Source organism: Molossus molossus, unplaced genomic scaffold (genome assembly GCF_014108415.1).
Source record: "Molossus molossus isolate mMolMol1 unplaced genomic scaffold, mMolMol1.p scaffold_m16_p_18, whole genome shotgun sequence".
NCBI lineage: Eukaryota > Metazoa > Chordata > Mammalia > Chiroptera > Molossidae > Molossus > Molossus molossus.
In genome coordinates, this window is record NW_023425353.1 from 57662556 (window position 1) to 57681373 (window position 18818).

At 40.1% G+C, this 18818-nt stretch overlaps 1 protein-coding gene across 2 annotated transcripts in view; it reads left to right on the forward strand.

Annotated features, from left to right (window-relative positions):
- WDR48 (WD repeat domain 48) overlaps positions 1–18818 on the forward strand; it is a 35132-nt gene that overhangs the window by 13784 nt on the left and 2530 nt on the right. Inside the window, exons 4-19 of one of the 2 annotated variants that reach the window (XM_036266191.1) lie at positions 762–844; positions 972–1101; positions 2973–3061; positions 3392–3493; positions 5790–6014; positions 8217–8291; positions 9176–9278; positions 10069–10166; positions 10543–10650; positions 10980–11076; positions 11775–11870; positions 14297–14402; positions 15337–15424; positions 16713–16748; positions 18338–18414; positions 18527–18719. In XM_036266191.1, coding sequence (XP_036122084.1) covers positions 762–844; positions 972–1101; positions 2973–3061; positions 3392–3493; positions 5790–6014; positions 8217–8291; positions 9176–9278; positions 10069–10166; positions 10543–10650; positions 10980–11076; positions 11775–11870; positions 14297–14402; positions 15337–15424; positions 16713–16748; positions 18338–18414; positions 18527–18719 — 1706 coding nt within the window. The remainder of the gene's footprint in view (positions 1–761; positions 845–971; positions 1102–2972; positions 3062–3391; positions 3494–5789; positions 6015–8216; positions 8292–9175; positions 9279–10068; positions 10167–10542; positions 10651–10979; positions 11077–11774; positions 11871–14296; positions 14403–15336; positions 15425–16712; positions 16749–18337; positions 18415–18526; positions 18720–18818) is intronic. The other variant, XM_036266192.1, reaches the window with a different exon arrangement.

The following is an 18818-nucleotide window of genomic DNA, read 5'->3' on the forward strand; positions in this document are numbered from 1 at the left end:
CCCATGCCACCCCTTTAGTTACTACCCTTTGCCCAAGGGTACCTGCTCCTCTGTCTTCTAAACACTATGGATTAGTTTTGCCTACATTTGAACTGTATATATAGACTCACATAATATGTATTCTTCTTTTAACCTTATTAATATCTTTTTCTGTTCTTATTATGGTAGGATCTATTTCTTGTTTGTTTGTTTTTTTCAGTCTGTGTTGAGAAATTTTCCCAATCAAGTTAGTTCATCTGGAACTTTAAAATATATTTGCCCTGCCTCCCTGGCCAGTTTGGATCAACTATTAGAGCATTAGCCTGAGGACCAGAGAGTTACGGGTTTGATTCCAGTCAAGGGTACATACCTTGGTTGTGGTTTGGTCCCCGGCCCTGGTTGGGGTCATGCAGAATGCAACCAGTTGATGTGTCTCTCTCACATTGATCTTTCTCTTTCTCTTTCTCCCTCCCATTCTGTCTGAAAATAAATGGAAAAATATCCTCAGGTGAGGATTTAAAAAATATTTGCCCTGCCTATTAAAAAAAAAAAAAAATTGAGACAGAATACAATAAGTTTTAGAAAAAGAATTTAGATATATATGTACTATATGTGTGTGTATAAACATGAACAGATGTTTGATTTAATATTAGGAATATTATACATATTCAAGTACTTGTGTGTATAAACATTAGTTTGAAACAATTTTACATTGTTTTAAGTCTTTAAAATGGTGATAAGTTATACTACTAAGGTGTTTATTCATTCTTTGTCTCTTCTAGTAATATCTGCTTCTTCTGACACAACGGTAAAAGTATGGAATGCACATAAGGGATTTTGCATGTCAACATTAAGAACACATAAGGTAAAACAGCTAACGTACTATTTCCGTTTTCAGTGTCTTTAGTATAATGTGAGGATCTCAGAACTTTCTGTGACTCATTTTCTTATTGATCTACAATGTAGATCATAGTATGTGTGTTCTGTTACAGGATTATGTAAAGGCCTTAGCATATGCCAAGGATAAAGAACTGGTAGCATCAGCTGGGTTGGACAGACAGATATTCCTTTGGGATGTGAATACTCTAACAGCATTGACTGCCTCAAATAACACTGTCACAAGTAAGTGTTTGAACAAAATTTCTTTGAAAGTGCTCCATGTTGACATAAGTAAAGAATGGTTTATAAAATATCTTTGATAAGTTTGCATCGAGACAGTAGTTCATATTTAGGGAGTGCTTCTACCTACAGCATTTTCGACCCCAAGAGTATATTTGAATAAGGAGGAGCTAGTTCCTCACTGCAGTCTAAAAATGGTAACTTCTCCAGGGGTCACCTGGTATTTTTGTACATGTGCATGTCTTAGCTTCCAAGCTAAAGTGTAAGTTCCTGCAGGGCAGGAGAGTCTGCCTTACTACTACTTTGTATCTCCCACAGCATTCCCTGGCCCACAGCACACACTCAGCAGATATTGTTGATGGAGATGGTAACTACCTGGCAAAGTTGGCAGTTTCTGACTTTTAAAAGTGTTGCTGTTTATTAAGAGCCTTTCAGTTAATGGCCAGATAGAAAATACCCAAAGCAAAGAAAGAAAGGCTTTCAGTGTAGCAGGACCTTTTCAGAGCAGCCCTAAAGAATCCTGCCAATCCAGGAGTTCAGGGAGGTTTGGGTGCTTTGAGAAGCAGTTCTGAAACATTCACGGCAGGTTAATAGCATGGATGTCTCATTAACTAAGAGATCTCAGATTACAAGGCCAGACCATACAAGGCTAGACTTGAAACTCAGCCTCCTGCTTGACCCAACCTACTAGAGTCCTCTAGGCCAGGGGTCAAAATGGACTCCGAGGAGCACCTTTTCAGCTAAGCCTTGGCCTGGAGGTCTGTGTTCAGGACATGGGCCTGAACTATCTAGATCCCTGTATTATGAATTCAGTTTGTCATGACTGTGGAGGACTACTCACATTGAATATTGTTTTGCCCCCCCCCCCCCCCCGAAGTATATGAAGATCTAAACACTATTCTCCCTTTGTTCTTGATTTCACACTATCTCAGTGATTCAATAGCTGGTCCCTTCTGAGGCTGATCCACCATTTAGCTCTCTCTAGATGTAAGGCCTGCCTCAGAGACACTCACAAGAGAGAACAGAGCAAAAAAGCAGATGGTCTCAAGGTCAGAGACCAGGCTTGGTGGTTACAGATTCTGCAACAGATATGTCTTGTTTAGACTTGTTTACAGAGGATCTCACATAAGTTTTTTTTATGATTATAGATAATACCTAACATTTATTGAGCACTTCCTACAGGCAGTTACTTTTTTTAATATATATAATACTTTATACATATTAGCTCTTTTACTTATCACTTCTCAGTATGTTTGTTTATATTTATTTTTTATTGTAAAATTAGGATCATACTATATAGTTTAATATGCAGTTTTTTTTTTCACTTCAGTGAAACTTTGTTTGGAATCAAAGGGCAAGAAAATGATTCTTGCTACATGTTGCCTCATTTCCTTCCAGAAGAGTTATACCAAATTACCCTCCCACACGCAGTGTATGAGGGTGCCATTTTACTGCGGGTGATCACTGAATATTACCTTGTAGTTTTCTTTTTAATCTGATTTGGTGAAAATAATATTTTTGTTTTGATTTGTGTTTCTTTGCAAATAGTGAATTTGGATGTATTTTTCATATATATTGGCACATGTATATTTTTGAAAATACATTGTTTATATGGATGGTTTTTAAATGGCAGTACAGTTCAATTTAGCAAATATTTATTGAGCACTTGTGTATACTCAAATCCAGAAAATATGTAAAACTTGATGATGGTATTACTGTTTAGAATGATCTCTATTATAGATAGATTTCTTTTCTTTAGAGCATTCATAGAGATAAGATTTTATAAATTTAGTCATTAAACTTGCAATATTTGCTGGCTAGCTACTAAACATATGATGATTTTGTTAACATTTAGTTCCATTTATCCTCAATAGCTTCTTCTTTAAGTGGGAACAAAGATTCCATTTATAGCTTGGCAATGAATCAACTGGGAACAATCATTGTATCAGGGTCCACTGAGAAGGTAAGGGGGAGCTTGAAAGGTATATTTTTAACTCTAGAAAACAAACAAAATCATTTGATCTGTGTAACTACTAAATATATATAGACAGTGGTTTTGCCTGGTAGAATGCTAAAAGAAAGGTCTTATTTGAACAAATGAGTATAACTATGTAATCACTGTCAGTGTGCAGTGATGGGGGCGGAAGGATGGGATCATTTTTGACAGTAAAGAGAGGGGAGCCTTAGTAGACAGTGTCCATTCACAGAGGCAGTATTTCTTTCTCAGATTTTAATGGATTCACAAAAGTAATCCATATACTCCGTTTGAATAATATTTTGTTAAAATTGACAGGTTTTAAGGGTATGGGATCCAAGAACGTGTGCAAAACTGATGAAGCTTAAAGGGCACACGGACAACGTGAAAGCACTGCTGCTGAACAGAGACGGCACCCAGGTATGCGCTCCTCGGGCCTTTCCTGGCGGCTGGCCCAGAGCTCCACACCGCAGAGATCCCTCCGTGTGCACCAAGCCGCGCGTATTCTCCACTGCGGGCTCATTCTAAATCTTAAAATACTAAACTGCACATATCATAACCCCAATTTTGAAATTACTCTCTCTCCGTCACTTTAAAATCAAGGCCAAACAAGGAATTTCCTCAGGATAATTCTAATGTAAATGAGTAAAAGTAATTATGATACATATAGGCTAAAATAATTCAAAATGTTACCTTGTGTAAAATAGAAGAAAACTGGTATTGAATGCTTTCTGCCAGTATATTAAGTGGAAAATGTCCTCACGGTGGATCTGACTTTGGGGAAGATCTCGTCAGTTGACTGTGTAAATACAATCTATAAATTTAGTTACCTAACATAGTACTTAGAGTCAACATTTCCAAGAAAACATTTTGGTAATGTTTGAGCATGTATTCTGTTGGCTACATAATGTGTGAATTATAAATCACAATTTTTGTTTGTTCTGTAGCAGTGAAAGAACGATATATAGATTAAAAAAATACAAAACTGGGCACCATTTTATGTTATGACATACTGCTACCACATACCCCTGTCTCCTTCAGCCATTTTTCTCCATGGGGCAGGGATAAGCTAATTGGAATTGATTGATTGTGTTGGAGCTAGAAAAGGGAGAGTAGGAAGATGATGAGATGAGAAACACCATCATTGTTACTCCCATGGAAGTTACATCATAAAAATTGCCTCATACATGAATTAGAGAAACCTTTTTGTCTGCAAAGGTGAGAGGAAGGTTTGAAAGACTAGCCAAAGGAAGGAAATTATTTTTCAGAACCAGGCAAAGAAAGGCTTGAAGATGCCTATGGCATTCTTTGGAGATGTGCAAGGCGCTCAGTGTTAATGTATTGTGTGGCCTGGAGGAGGGGATTTCACTTTGCTAGTCCTTAGTTTGCTCATCTGCAAAATGGGAATCATTTAGTTTGTATAGTTGATGAGAAGATTAGAATTAATGAGTATGTTCTTGTCTATAATCCATGGATTTCTTTAGAGCGCTTGAGTCCTTTGAGGCATCATTTTCATGTGACTCTAAGAAGCCTAGTGCAGTCAGCTTCCACTGATTTGCAGTGTAGCTGCTAGGCTACGCATGACATTGGTGTCCATGGCTTGTCTTCTCAGCTTTGTCCAGGTTGGCCTGGATCGTATGGTCTGCACGGGACTGCCCTTAAGTACAGGCTGTAGACAAGATGGTTTCCACAAGGGGGCTCTGGGCCTGGCCGACTTTCTAAAACTCCTGACTACTACACACTTCATGCTTTGTTTCCTGTATATACATTTATGAATGTGCTTTTGCCCAAAATGATTTAAATAACAAGTAAATGCACTTCACCCAAAGTCAGCTAATTCATGATAAGCAGAGGCAGTGATGTGGTGCTACCTTAGCAGCTGCCTGTCAGCCTTAGCATGCATAATTAAGTGAGTATCATTCCTCCTCTGGTTCCTCCTCATCCCTTTTCCTCAGTGACCCTACAGATTAAGTGTAAATTTAACCACCACCAGCATACCGTTTTAACATTAGGGAATTGATCAACAAAACAACTATATTCACTTGGGGAAAAGAGAGAGGGAAAAAAAGAAACCTTTACTTACTGATTCTCAAACTCTTGTAATGTAAAAGAGGTAGCTATCAGTTATTGGACCAGAGTTGTTGTTTTTTTAATTTTTTTATCTTTATTGGTTTTAGAGAGAAAGGAAGGGAGCGGAAGAGAGATAAAAACATCGATGAGAGAGAACATTGATTGACTCCCTCCTCCATGTCCCCCACTGGGGATTTGGCCCACAACCTGGGAATGTACCCTGACCAAGAATCGAACTGGCGACCTCTTGGGCATGAGTTGACGCTCAACCATTTAGCCATCCTGGCTGGGCTGAGTTTATGTTGGGTCCTGCAGAATTGCCCTGCAGGCTTCTAACATAGGGTCTCCGGTGTAATTCAAGGGCTTATGATGAATAATAGGCCAGTGAATCCTATGGATGTCAGGCTCTTGCCTCACTTCTTTGTTGTAGAGTAAGGTCCTTGTATAGCAAATCTTATCATTTGAGGTGCGTCACCATTGCTTTGTTTTGATTGGTGCCACAGTTACTGGGCTGAGCCACTCTTCAGAAGCAGAAATACAGGTTGTTAGAGGTGTGTGTTTGATGGTGTAGTGGCAGGAGAGAAGTCCAGTGCAGAGTACAGGACCTTCTGGACTGGTTGCTAACCTTAACTTTCTTTGTTCCCAGTGCCTTTCTGGCAGTTCTGATGGGACAATTCGCCTTTGGTCCCTTGGTCAACAGAGATGTATAGCAACGTACCGAGTCCATGATGAAGGCGTTTGGGCTCTGCAAGTCAATGATGCCTTCACACATGTGTATTCTGGAGGAAGGGACCGGAAGATTTATTGTACAGACCTAAGAAACCCTGACATTCGAGTGCTGATTTGTGAAGAAAAAGCACCAGTTCTCAAGGTATGTGATAGAGCTTTGTTTTATTTTTTATATAATTTTACTTTTTTTTAATTGATTTGAAACAGAGAAAGGAAGAAAGAGAGAGAAAGAAAAACATTGATGTGAGAGAGAAACATTGATCAGTTGCCTCCCTTACGTGCCTGCATGTGTCCGGACTGGGGATTGAACCCACAACCTGGGTATGTGCCCTGACCAGGAATTGAACCCTCTACCTTCTGGCGTACAGGATAATGCTCCAACCAACTAAGCCACAATGGCCAGGGCGGTATGTCATATATTTTAGTTTTATGTAATTAAGATTGTTATATGTATTAGCCAAATACAGGAAAATCTATATTAAAATATGAATCAATTGTGAAATTGTATAAAAGATATCTTAACATTTTTGTAGTCACCTGTAGAAGAAATAGTGACTTTTTTGGGTACATCAGGACATTGGCTCTCCCACTGGCGAATCCTAGTGGGATTGTCCCACGTTGCTCCCGAGATTGCTTGGCTTTCCTGACCTGTCATTATAGGAGGAGTTTGAGGAGTTCAGGCATCTGTGAGCAGACGCAAAGCAGAAATGTGTTCACCGCCTCAACAGGGAGGGAGGGTGGAAAGTGCTCCTGAAGAGGAGGGAACAAGCTGGCTCGTACTCCACACCATCACTGCCTCAGAGTATCCTGATCAGGGTCTGAGCTGTGGGTAAAAGGGTACTTGAGAAACCATCCATATTGACACCTGCTAAAAGTAAAACCTGGGCTAAAATATGGCCAGTCATCATATGACAAAATGTTCAGCCTCACTGATAATCATAGAATTGCACATTAAACGCAATTTTCCAGATTTAAATTGGAGGCATAAAGACAGCACTACCCTGTCTTCTCAGAAATCATCTGAAAACAGAGAAAGCAAGAAACAACAGCAAATACCCATCATCTATGGAACTAAGTGACATCTGAAACCCAGACCACGGTATAGGCGGAAGGACTGAAAACGGGAATAGAGGTCAAATGAGACGGTTGAGAGGATGCCTGTGGTCTAGGAGCTCACACGGAACTAGCTGAGTGCAATTCTTTCAAGTAGATGGCACACCCTAATGGACAAACCCATAATACTTGAGAGAAGCAAGAGAGTTGGAGCTGAAATCACAAACACAGCATGTGTGCAGGAAGCGGGCTGATGGGGGGACAAGCGGGGAGGAGAAACACTGCATTGTGATTCCTGCAGCTGCCAGGGTCTCTTGGCTCTGGAGAAAAAGGACTTTGTGCAGACAGCCATGTATTACAAGGAGCATCACTGAACTGAAGAGGATTCCTGCTTGCTAGGAGTCTGGCCCTGTCCCCACAACTCCCATCCTGCAGTTTCCTGATACAGGAAGAGCAGTGGACAAATGTAGAGTGATTTCTTTAGCATAATATATGGGCATTTGTGTGTATATATATATATATATATATATATATATTTTTTTATCCTCACCTGAGGACGTTTTTTGATATTTTGTTCAGATAGAGTGGGAGGGAGGGAGGGAGAGAGAGAGAGAGAAATCTCGTCGTGAAAGGGACACATTGAGTGGCTGCCACTCACACGACCCAACCAGGGCTGGGGACAAACTGCAACCGAAGTACACGCCCTTAGCGGGAACCGAACCCAGGTCTCTCTGGACCACAGGCCGACACTCTAACTGCTGAGCCGAACCGGCCAGGGCTACATTTGTATATTTTATACATTTAGTATTTTAAAAATGCAGAAGGGCACACAGTAAACTGTTCACAAGTGCAGTATCCTTAGGTGAGGGGGTAGATTATGTGGGGGTACTTTTTTTCACTTTTGCTGTGTTGTTTTTACTACGTTTTCAAAGAAAAATATAACCCTATTTCTTTGTTATTAAGAACAAAACAAAAGGGTAGTAAACACAAACAATTATGGTAAGTCATCCTTTGGACTGGACCCATTTAGACCCCTTAAATTAACCACACTTAAAACTTTAAGCCACTGGTTTTGGTGAGAAGTCACCACTCGTACACTTTTATAGGGCTGTGAATTTCTTTAGCACAGACTCCCTCACTCATCTTTTGAATGCCGAGCTTTTAACTCATGCCATGGCATAGTCAACATGCAGATGTTGAGTGAAGGAGTTATTTAATAATGTACAGCTTGTCCTGGCAGCCCAGAAGAGTCACCATTCCACAAAGCAGTATTTTTGTGTGTTGTTTTCAGATGGAGCTTGATAGATCAGCTGATCCCCCTCCTGCAATCTGGGTTGCAACAACTAAATCTACAGTAAATAAATGGGTAAGTGAGCCACTGTACACCTGGCAAAGGACTGGAAATGTGGTTTGTTACCACAGACCTGCCGGGTACCTGTAGCAAGTGCTCAGTGTGAACCTGACTCTCAGCATGCCTTTCAACAGTGGCAAAAAGCTGCAAGCTCCTCTGAATGCAGGCATCAGCCTAAGGTTTGTGCAAAAATTAAGGTAGTAGTCAAAACGAAGCTTCTGACATCTTTGTCAGGAGCCAAGAAGAAAATGTGCTTAGAACAGGCATTGTAGCCTCATACAGCCAGTGGATATTAGTATAGCTCTGACTGTTATGAATCTGCATTTGAAAATAGGCAGCCCAAGTACAGACACAGCAGGGAAACTCGTTAGGCTTCTATTTGTCTAAACAGAGAGAAAACAGAAAATTGTGCTTTCAAATTAATTTTCTTTTTCTTCATAGTATGAAGAACAGGGAGAGAAATAGACAATGATCAGAGAGAAGTCATCAACCGTACTATTAATTCTTAAATCTTAATTGAAGAAGATTTTATGTTTTCTTGCCAGACTATTTGTGAATAACAAAAGAAAGTGTTTACATTTAGTCCTGTTTTACATAGATCAAGTGGTCTTTTGCTTGTAAAAAATGTTATATATCTTGTCTGAATTTCATTGTGTCAATTTGAGATCAACATAGTTTACCTGGAAGAGTGCCTAGTGTTCTCGCCAAAAAGACATTCCCTTCTTAATATTTGTTTTGGTTGTTTTAATCATGGTAGATAATTGTACTTTGTCACTATGTATTTTTTGGTTGATGTTGTTGTTGGGTTTTTTTTTCATTCTTTGTTTTTCTTGCCACTTTAAAGATTGTCAAAGCTTATAAAACATAAAATGATTAAATAATGAATTTTGTTCCTTCAGACACTGAAGGGAATTCACAATTTTAGAGCCTCTGGAGATTATGACAATGACTGTACAAATCCTATAACACCCCTTTGTACACAACCTGACCAAGTTATTAAAGGTGAGTAAGGAAATTGGAAGGTATTGCACCTGTTGTGAACTTAATTACAGTTACTAAGAGATTGACAGAAATGAAGGAGATGACCCTCCTTTAAATGTAATTCTGATGTCAACAAAAGACTCATACTAGCATATTGATTTATTTTTAATAGAAGAAAAACATTTAAAAACTGCTATTTAGTGACTTCAAAACATGGAGTTTCTTGAGTTAATCTTTTTACCCAGCATCAGAATAGTCATGATCTTGGTAAAGCCAACAGCCATTTTGAAAAATATATAGAGTTTAATGTTGTCTTTTGGCATAGGCCAGAAAAAAATCGTATCTGGCCCTTGGATTCTACATGCTACAGCTAGGAATGGCACCTCTGGCTTGAATGTCAGAGTTTGGGATTAGAATATTGAATGACACATTCAAGAGCAGAATGTCCCTTCAGGAGGCATAAAGAGGAGGAAGGTAGGGAGCAAAGGTTAATGAGAGATAGAGCTAATTCACAGGTTTTCTGTCATCATTTGGACTTTTCCCAGTGGTTAAAACTGCCATTAACAGCTTTCAACTAATAGCCCCCTTGTTGTAGTGGAGTCTTTTAATCTATAATCTGTTATTAAAATCAGACTATTTTTGTTTGACCTTAAATTGCCTTAGATATAAATAGTCTTCTGATTTGTCTTCTCCTTCCTGATGGCTAGTATGATCTGTTCTGTTATATACCAGTTAACAATTATTGCCCCACTGTGAATTTAGATGTAGTAGAAGGAGTGTTTTGCTAATTGTGTGGGGTTTTCTCCTTTAGGTGGGGCTAGTATTATTCAATGCCACATTCTTAATGATAAGAGACATATATTAACCAAAGATACCAACAATAATGTGGCTTACTGGGATGTATTGAAGGTGAGTATTTTTTTGTATTAAATATAGGTTACTGGATCATGTTTTTCATTTCTTTTTTGATATATATATATATTATATTAAGATTTAATTTTAATAATACCTTATTTAGGGACCACTCCCTAAATACTTTATTATGTGAATATCAGATAAGGCTATAGTTTCCAAAAGAGAATATTTTGTAGGTTCTTTTAAACCTAAAATTGTAATAGTTATTTAAAGGTAAATGTTCTAAAACAAAAATGTTTGACCACTTCTTTTCAAAATGTTTTGGACTCCATATTATATAGGCAAATGTGAAATTGTGTAAAATTGAATAACTAAGTCAGAATCAAATTAATTTGCCACTTTTTTATTATACTTTCTTTTTGATGTATAGGCAAGTAAAGTGGAAGATCTGGGCAAAGTGGATTTTGAAGATGAAATTAAGAAAAGATTTAAGATGGTGTATGTACCAAATTGGTTCTCAGTAGACTTAAAAACAGGGGTAAGTTAGCAATGAATGAATACTTACGCAATTTGGGGGAGTTGAAAATTTCTAATGTAATTCAAAATTAAGTATCAGTTACAGAGTCCTATGTTTCTAAATGTGAAAGGAAAAATATATGTTAAATGCAGTTTGCAAAATGCAGTTTAAATGCCTTTTGGTATCCCAATAAATTACATTGTAGTTGTACTGACTCACATGAAATACATTTTCGTTCTGAATCTGTGGCCTAGCACTTTAGTTAAATAGTACAAATAAAGAAAGGTTTAGATACTTACTTGGAGAATGTATTCAGATGAATGCCACTAACAATTTTTTATTTTTGACAGATGTTGACTATTACTTTGGATGAGAGTGACTGTTTTGCTGCTTGGGTTTCTGCAAAAGATGCCGGCTTCAGCAGCCCCGACGGCTCAGATCCAAAACGTGAGTGTTCCCTTCCTTTTCCTGGGAAAGAGAAGGTGGGTCTGTGCTCTTGTTCCTTTGTGCTCATCTTTCTAAGAATCTGTTCTGTTGTGCTGATGGTATCTTTGGTCAGGAGTCTCCTAGGAATGGAACATGTGCCTGATGTATACAAATACAGTTCTAGTGGCTTCATGTAGAAATAGCCTTTTTAAAGAGTGCGGCTCCTATTGTGTTGTTCATTTTTAAAGAATGGCTGTACCTGAACAAGCAAATAGAATATGTTTGCTCCATATTACCAGCACTTTGAACATTCATAGATAAAATTTTAATAGACTTAGCAAAGTCTCTGAAGTCTTTTAAACATCATTGGCATTGGGTTAAGAATTTAACATCAGGGCCTGGCTGGGTGGCTCAGTTGGTAGGAGTTCATCCCCATACACCAAAAGGTTGTGGATTCAATTCTTGGTCAGGGCACATACCTGGGTTGCAGGTTCAATCTCCGGTCGGGGTGCGTGCAGGGGAGTGACCGATCAAGTTTCTCTCTCTCTTCCTTTATCTCTAAAATCAATAAAAATATATCCTCGGGTAAGGATTAGGAAAAAAGAAGTTAACGTAAGAATATGTGGAAACTTACCATTTTAATTTCTTTCCCTCTAGTTTTAGGTGAAAACTAGTAATTCTGTTTTCCTTTTTTGTCTTTCTAATTAACTCTGTTGCAGTGAACTTAGGAGGACTTTTACTCCAGGCTCTCCTAGAATATTGGCCTAGAACACATGTGAATCCCATGGACGAAGAGGAAAATGAAGTAAACCATGGTTCGTGCTTTTATATCAGGATAAAGGATTAAAAATTAGTCAGAAGTTAGAGAGACTTAGACTAGTTGTTATTTAAGAAACATTTTAAGCATTGGCCAAAATGTGACATGATATTTGTGGTGCACCCAGTGTGTTGCTTTGTCTTTCACATCCCAAAGTAAGAACATTCATCCAGTCTTAACTGAAAATTCAGGGAACTTTCAATCAATGAAACTGCCCAAGGTAGAGTGAATAAAGCATATATATTTACATGACCTTTGTCCTTAAAAGTAAGCAGCTTAGCAGGCTTATTCCAAAGCTGTTTCTCAGAGTATCCAGGGACCTGCTGGATTTACCTCCAAAGCCAACTAATTAGCTGTAGCAGAAAGCCAGGCTTGTCCTTGTATTGTCATGCGTCGTGTTGGCCTGAAATGTTTCTGTTGTCTAGCCTGATGATCTACCTGATCTGGGCTCTGAATGCTTTAAAAAATCAAATTCTACCTCAGAGGTGTGAGGAAAGGTGAATAAGCACACATAGAGTTCATGTCCTTGAGGACTCGCAGAGCTGTGTGTGTGGAGGGTAGCGGCAGCCGCTTTCTGCACAGCGGAGACCATGTCTGGAATGTGTGAGTTAGGCTCCGTCTGATCAAAGAAAGGAGAGAAAGACCTTAAAATTTGACAACTCTTGTGTAACCTAAAGCTGGATGAAGATTCCTTGTGTCCTACCGACTGAAACTTATTCTGCTGAAATTCTCTGAGTTTTCTGAAGATCGTGCTAAAGCTTGCCCACTCCTGGTGGTCAGCAGTGATGAGGACCTCCCAGCAGAGACTTCATCCTGGCTAACTCGTTCACAGTGATTTTTGGAGTTTAAATCTCTTTTGCAAGGATGGCATGCTTCCTTGAAAGCCAGTCTTCTGATGCCCCTGTCTGAGAGAGGGCACTGATCCCACCCATGGTGGCTTTTCATTTATGTCACTCCCCATCAGAACTGTACAGCAGACTGTGGCCCAGAGAAACTCAATAGAAAGATCTCTCCACAGAGGGTTGAGAAAGCTGGGTTCTGGTATGGGCTCTGCCATTTCTCAGCTGTGCAGCTGTGGGCATGCCATTTCCTGTTCTTGGCTTGTCCTTCTCCATCTATAGCATGACAGTTATACAGGATGCCCTCAGAGCCCCAAGTATAAGATAAGGTTTAAGTGACCAAGAAACAGTGCTAGAGTCAGCACCTCTTGGATCCAGGCTTTGGTTGAGGAGAGTAAGGAAGAAGTCATAAATCATTCTCAAAGTCAAACTGCCACTGTAAAGGCAGGGCAGGGTCCGCCCACCTCCCCAGCAGAGCTCGAGACACTGCATGCTCTACCTGTCAGGTAATCTGCTAATCCTGCTCCGCTCTTTGGATACTCTAAAGTTGCTTAGATTATACGTGTTGAGCCCCTCGAGTATTCAGAGGCCTGTAGTGAGTTGTAGATGGGGATACTGAAGATAAATGGGCATGGACCCTGTTCTGCAGGGACTGGCATTCTGGTAGGGGAGAACTACTCACATAACGCATGCTGAGGTCAGAGAAAGGTGCTGGCGCCGTGAGAGGCTCTGAAGGGGCTGTAGGGTTTCAGAGGGGCGATTGCTTCCGTTCATTAGGGCAGTTGTATAAGCAAGTTGGCACTGGAGTGGCAGTTAACTGCACTTGGGTGAAAAGATTACAAAGAAAACAGTGAAATGAAATCTGTAGAGAGCAATAAAAACAAGATTATGACCTCTTCGAGGATTTTATTTATTTCTGATACCTCTGCCATTAGCTATGGCTACCATTAAAATCTATTTTTTTCTGCCCCAATAAATTTTTCTGAGCTTGGTATTCTATTTTTTAAAAATCAGATCACCATTTATAAACAGGCTGCCCTAGACTTCCCTGTGGCTCAAGTAGATGGTTATGTTTTTGTTTCAAATCTCAAACATTAATCTCTTCTAAAACCTTCTAAAATACAGTCATTTCTCATGAGGCACATCACAAGTTGCTATGCTTCTTATTTTTAGGAATTTAACTTGGTTTGTTTTTTGCCTTTATTTCTGACTCTGACTGACTTAAGGACTTTTGACTTTAAAAGTATTAGTGTTTGGCACTGGCCAGTTTGGCTAAGCAGTTAGAGCGTTGACCCACGGACCAGAGTCCCAGGTTCGCTTCCCGCTAAGGGCATGTGCCCCAGTTGCAGTTTGTCCCCCAGTCCTGGTTGGGGTCATGTGGGTGGCAACCAGTCGATGTGTCTCACATGAATGTTTCTCTGTCTCTCTCTTCCCTCCCACTCTATCTGAAAATGAATGCAAAAATGTCCTTGGGTGAGGATAAAAAATAAAAATATTAGAGTGTTTGAAACCTGTGTAAACAGAATGTTTAGAATCTGAGTTCGTAGCACTAACTGCATCTGACGCCGTCTGTATCTTTTTCTAGTAAATGGGGAGCAGGAGAACCGAGTACAGAAGGGCAATGGATACTTTCAGGTGCCCCCACACACCCCTGTGATCTTTGGGGAAGCTGGAGGTCGCACGCTGTTCAGGTATGGGTAAGGAGGGCCGGAGCCCTGTCTAAGAAAGCATCTTGTTTGTTCCAAGTATTGATTCAGACAGGTGTTGTAAATTGTTTGTTATTAACTCCTGGAGGTGTCAGGGATTTGGAAGCTTTTTCATCTCCATGAGCTAGTTAAGTGTCTGATGCTATCAGACCACATTCTAACAGAGCTGAGCCTCTGCTGTGAAAATGAGGTCGATACCTTGCCTCAAGGCAGCTTCTCTAGTGGTTTCTGCAGGAAACTCACTTTTCTCTCACTTAGCCAGCATGACTGCCGGGGTCAGGGAACAGATGGCATCACCAGAAGTCCTTGTCCACAGGACAGCATCAGCGTGGGTAACTGCCCTCCAGCTGGGTCAGGCAAGATGGACTAGGCTGCTCTTGGGAACTGTTGGGTTCAACAATGGCCTGATCTGAGGTGCAAGCCCCTGCAGGGAAGAGCTGCACTGGCTTTACCTCCTTGTTGCCAGCAAGACCCTGATGGAGTCATGGAGAGAGCTGACGAAAGGCTTCTGAGGGCCATAGTGAGATAAACGCTGGTCCTGCCCTTGAGTGCAGACTTCTCTTCCTGCACAGTGGTTCCTGAGTGTGGCCCCATTGTGTGTGGAGGCCTGTGCGCTCTGTAGCGCTGGCAGGGGACCTTTCTTGAGGGCTTTGCCTACACCCAGGTTTCCCGTCATCACGCAAGGACTCAGAGAGGCATCTGTGGTGTATGCCTGGCTCAGACTTGTGGGCCCGAATTCACGGGACTGCTCTCACTCTTAGTTGAGTGAGTCATTCTACCTGGCTGCACTGTATTTCCTTAGCTGAGTGGGGGTTATCCTGAATTAACTCTGGGAGGTCCTGTCCTTCCATCTAGTGTTTGTAACTGATTATGTCACCTGTGCTTATCCTATGACTTACCACCTGATGGATGTGTTTAGGCTGCTCTGCCGGGATTCCGGAGGTGAGACTGAGTCCATGCTCCTTAATGAGACGGTGCCACAATGGGTAATTGACATCACTGTGGATGTAAGTGTCCTCCACCCCCACTTTGCCTTTGTATTTTTTCCAAATCATGAAACAAATTCAGAACTGCTAAAATTGAACAAAAACTAGCCTGCCAAAGAAAACAAAGTACCAAAAAGTTAACAATACAGAGGTTCCCCCTAATCCCTGTGCTCTGTCTTAAACAATGTCCCGCCTCCCGAGGCTCCATCAAGAGGTTCAGTAGGTACAGCCCTTCCTGCTGCACCACTGGGCCTGGGGAGCTGTGCCAGTGACAAAGCCAGGAGCCCCATATATCAGCTGGATGCCCCTGACAACTACTCGGACAGCACCCACTATGGCCACTGCATAGCCCTGTGCTGGTGCCAGACTGGTTGGCATGTCTGCAGTGACTCTCATGTCTCCCGTCATTGAAAACCAGGTGGGCTATGTGCTGTCCTACAAGCTGACGCAGGAACTGCGCTGGTGCCTATGACAGCCCTTAAATCCTGGCACCTGTGAGACCCTTTGAACACCCTTCGTCCCAGGGCCCCCACTTACCTCAGAGGTGTCCATTTTGTGTCTTTTTAGCCGAGGGTGGAGGAGGGAGTGGTTGTAGCTCCCATTCCTTTTTTTTTAATTACAAAGCACCCTTCCACCTGGAGGTTTCCTTGTCTCCCAGCCCATGTACAGAGCTGCCAGGCCCCTGCTCGTGTACCCCCAGACCCTCTATAGTCACTCTTTTTGTGAATAAATTTATTAAGAAAAAAAACTAGACTGCCAGGTAGAATCCTCTTCTGCTTCCCTGCAGTTCCAAAGTTGCAGAAGTAGTATTGATATTTATTTATCTACTTATGTCTTTGTTGGTTTTTAATTATAAAAATAATATATGCTTATTAAAGAAAATAAATGAATAAAGTGAAACTCCCATCCCTTTCTCAGTCGGCCCTTCCCTTCCATTCACTCCCTGTCCTCCCCAGAGCTAATGACTGAAGAGTTCAGCACATTCCTTTAGTACTCTTTTCTATGCTTACATAAGCATGTTATCCGTATATATGTATATAGCTTGTTTTATTTTGTACAAGATCTCCTGTTATACATACTGTTCTGCAATTTGGTTTTTCTTCACTCCAAAATCCATTTTAAACCTTTTTTTCCTGTCTTTACATTGGATCATTTCTTTTAAATGACTATAATATTCTGTTGTATAAATGTACCATAATTTATTTAACCAGTATCCTATTAATGGGCATTTAGGTTGTTTCCAATGTTTTCTATTACAAACAATGCTTCAGTGAACATCCTTGTACATGTATCTTTGTGTACTTTTTAGGATAAATTCCTAGAAGTGGAATTGCTGGATCAAAGGGTATGCACATTTTAAATTTTGATAGATATTGCCAAATTGCCCTCCACAAAGGCTGTACCACTTGACACTGTCACCAATAGTGTATGAGTGCCCACACCGTCACCAACACTGGATACTTTTAATCTTTGCTAAAGGACAGGCAGACTATCTCATTGTTTTAATATGGTTTGGGTTTTTTTTTTAATTTGTAGTGAGATTAAGCATCTTTTCATATTGGCCATTTCTGTTTCTTCTGTGAATTGCCTGTTGGTATTCTTGACTCATTTCTGTATTGGGTTATTTGTCTTTTTTATTAACTATAGGAGCTCTTCATATTGAATATTAACTCTGACTATTATCTATGCCTTTCAATTGAATTTTTACTTTGTTCATGGTATTTTTGTCAGGCAAAAAGTTTTAATTCCACATAATCAGATTAACTTTTAGTGGTTCTGAGTTTGTCTTGCTTATGTATTTCCTACTCTAAAGTGGCTGAAGTGTTCTCCTGTATTCTCTAGTATGTTTATGATAATTGTTTATGTCTAGATCTTTAATCTATTAGAAGTTACTCTGGTGTGATGTAGGATGCTAACTTTCTACAAATGGATAAGCCAGTATGCTAACACAATTTTTAAATAATCTTTCCTTTTTCTACTAATTTGAAATGCTATCTTTATCATACACTAAATTTCTGTATACACCTGGGTCTGTTTCTAGACTCTCTTATGTGCCGTTGACCTATTTTGTATATTCCTAAAGCCATATGAAAAGAGATTTAATCTCTAGAACATTCAGAAAATGTTTTCTATCCCAGATACACTGCCTTCGAGAACTTAAAGCCAGTGTGGCACCTGATGGATATTCTGTGGTTTTCTCTAAGTCCGAGCTCCCCGCAAACCACTCCTTCCTTTGAGTGTGAAACTCACCTGGATACATTGCTGACTTCCGGCCTGTGGCTTATTCCTGAGAGGAGACATCCAGATAGGACATGGCATGGAGGCTCGGAGGGGTTTAATACCCAGAGAAAAGATGACCATTTAATTTTATCCATCACCTAACTGTGATTTACGTCATGGTAGACATCTAGGTTTGACTGAAGTCTCCGCTCTTGTGGAGAACCTCAGACCTCACTCTGATGGGAGGACCTGGCTGGCCGTTCAGTTGGATGATGGGCCTCACCAGCACAGAGTGTATGGTTTTGCCCAAAGGTGAATGTTGTGGGTTTCTCACAAGACACTTAATTTTTTGGGGGGCCTTGAGGGATCAGCCCTAATATTTTAATGTAGAATTGAGATTTTGGTTTGTATGGCTTAAATAATTAAAATAAAATGTGTTTCCCTTTAATACCTTAAATTGCTATTTGAAAAGAGCCATGCTTGCAAATTCATATTGCCACTGACATCACATGTTATCTTTATATTACATAATGAACACTGTACTTTTCTGATACATTTTGTCTAAGGCTGATTTAGATAATTTGATAGCTTACTGTAAAATGACTTAACTGTAAAACAGCTATTAATTTGTAATTCATGTTTTCCTATTGACATCATTTTTATTTCTCAGCTAATAGAAACTATTATGCCATTTTTTTACTTTTAATATTTCAGAAAAATATGCCCAAATTCAACAAAATTCCTTTCTACCTCCAACCTCATGCATCTTCAGGAGCAAAAACCTTAAAAAAGTAAGTAAACATAGTGTCATGTGATACGTCTTTATCAAATGTTAACACCAAAGAATGTAGACAAGACAATGTCCAGTGATTTCTTGTCACACTCTGACCTTGCTTTTTACAGAGATAGACTTTCTGCTAGTGACATGCTTCAAGTCCGGAAAGTGATGGAACATGTGTATGAGAAAATCATCAACTTGGATAATGAGTCTCAAACCACTAGCTCTTCTAATAATGAAAAACCTGGAGAACAGGAAAAAGAAGAGGATATTGCTGTGTTGGCAGAGGAGAAGATTGAACTTTTGTGCCAGGACCAGGTAAGTGGACTTGTGGACCAGAGCTCCACTTCTCCAGGGCTGTGCGCAGTTACGTAACGGGGTGTGATTGCGGTTCCCAAGGCTGTTTCCTTCAGGAGG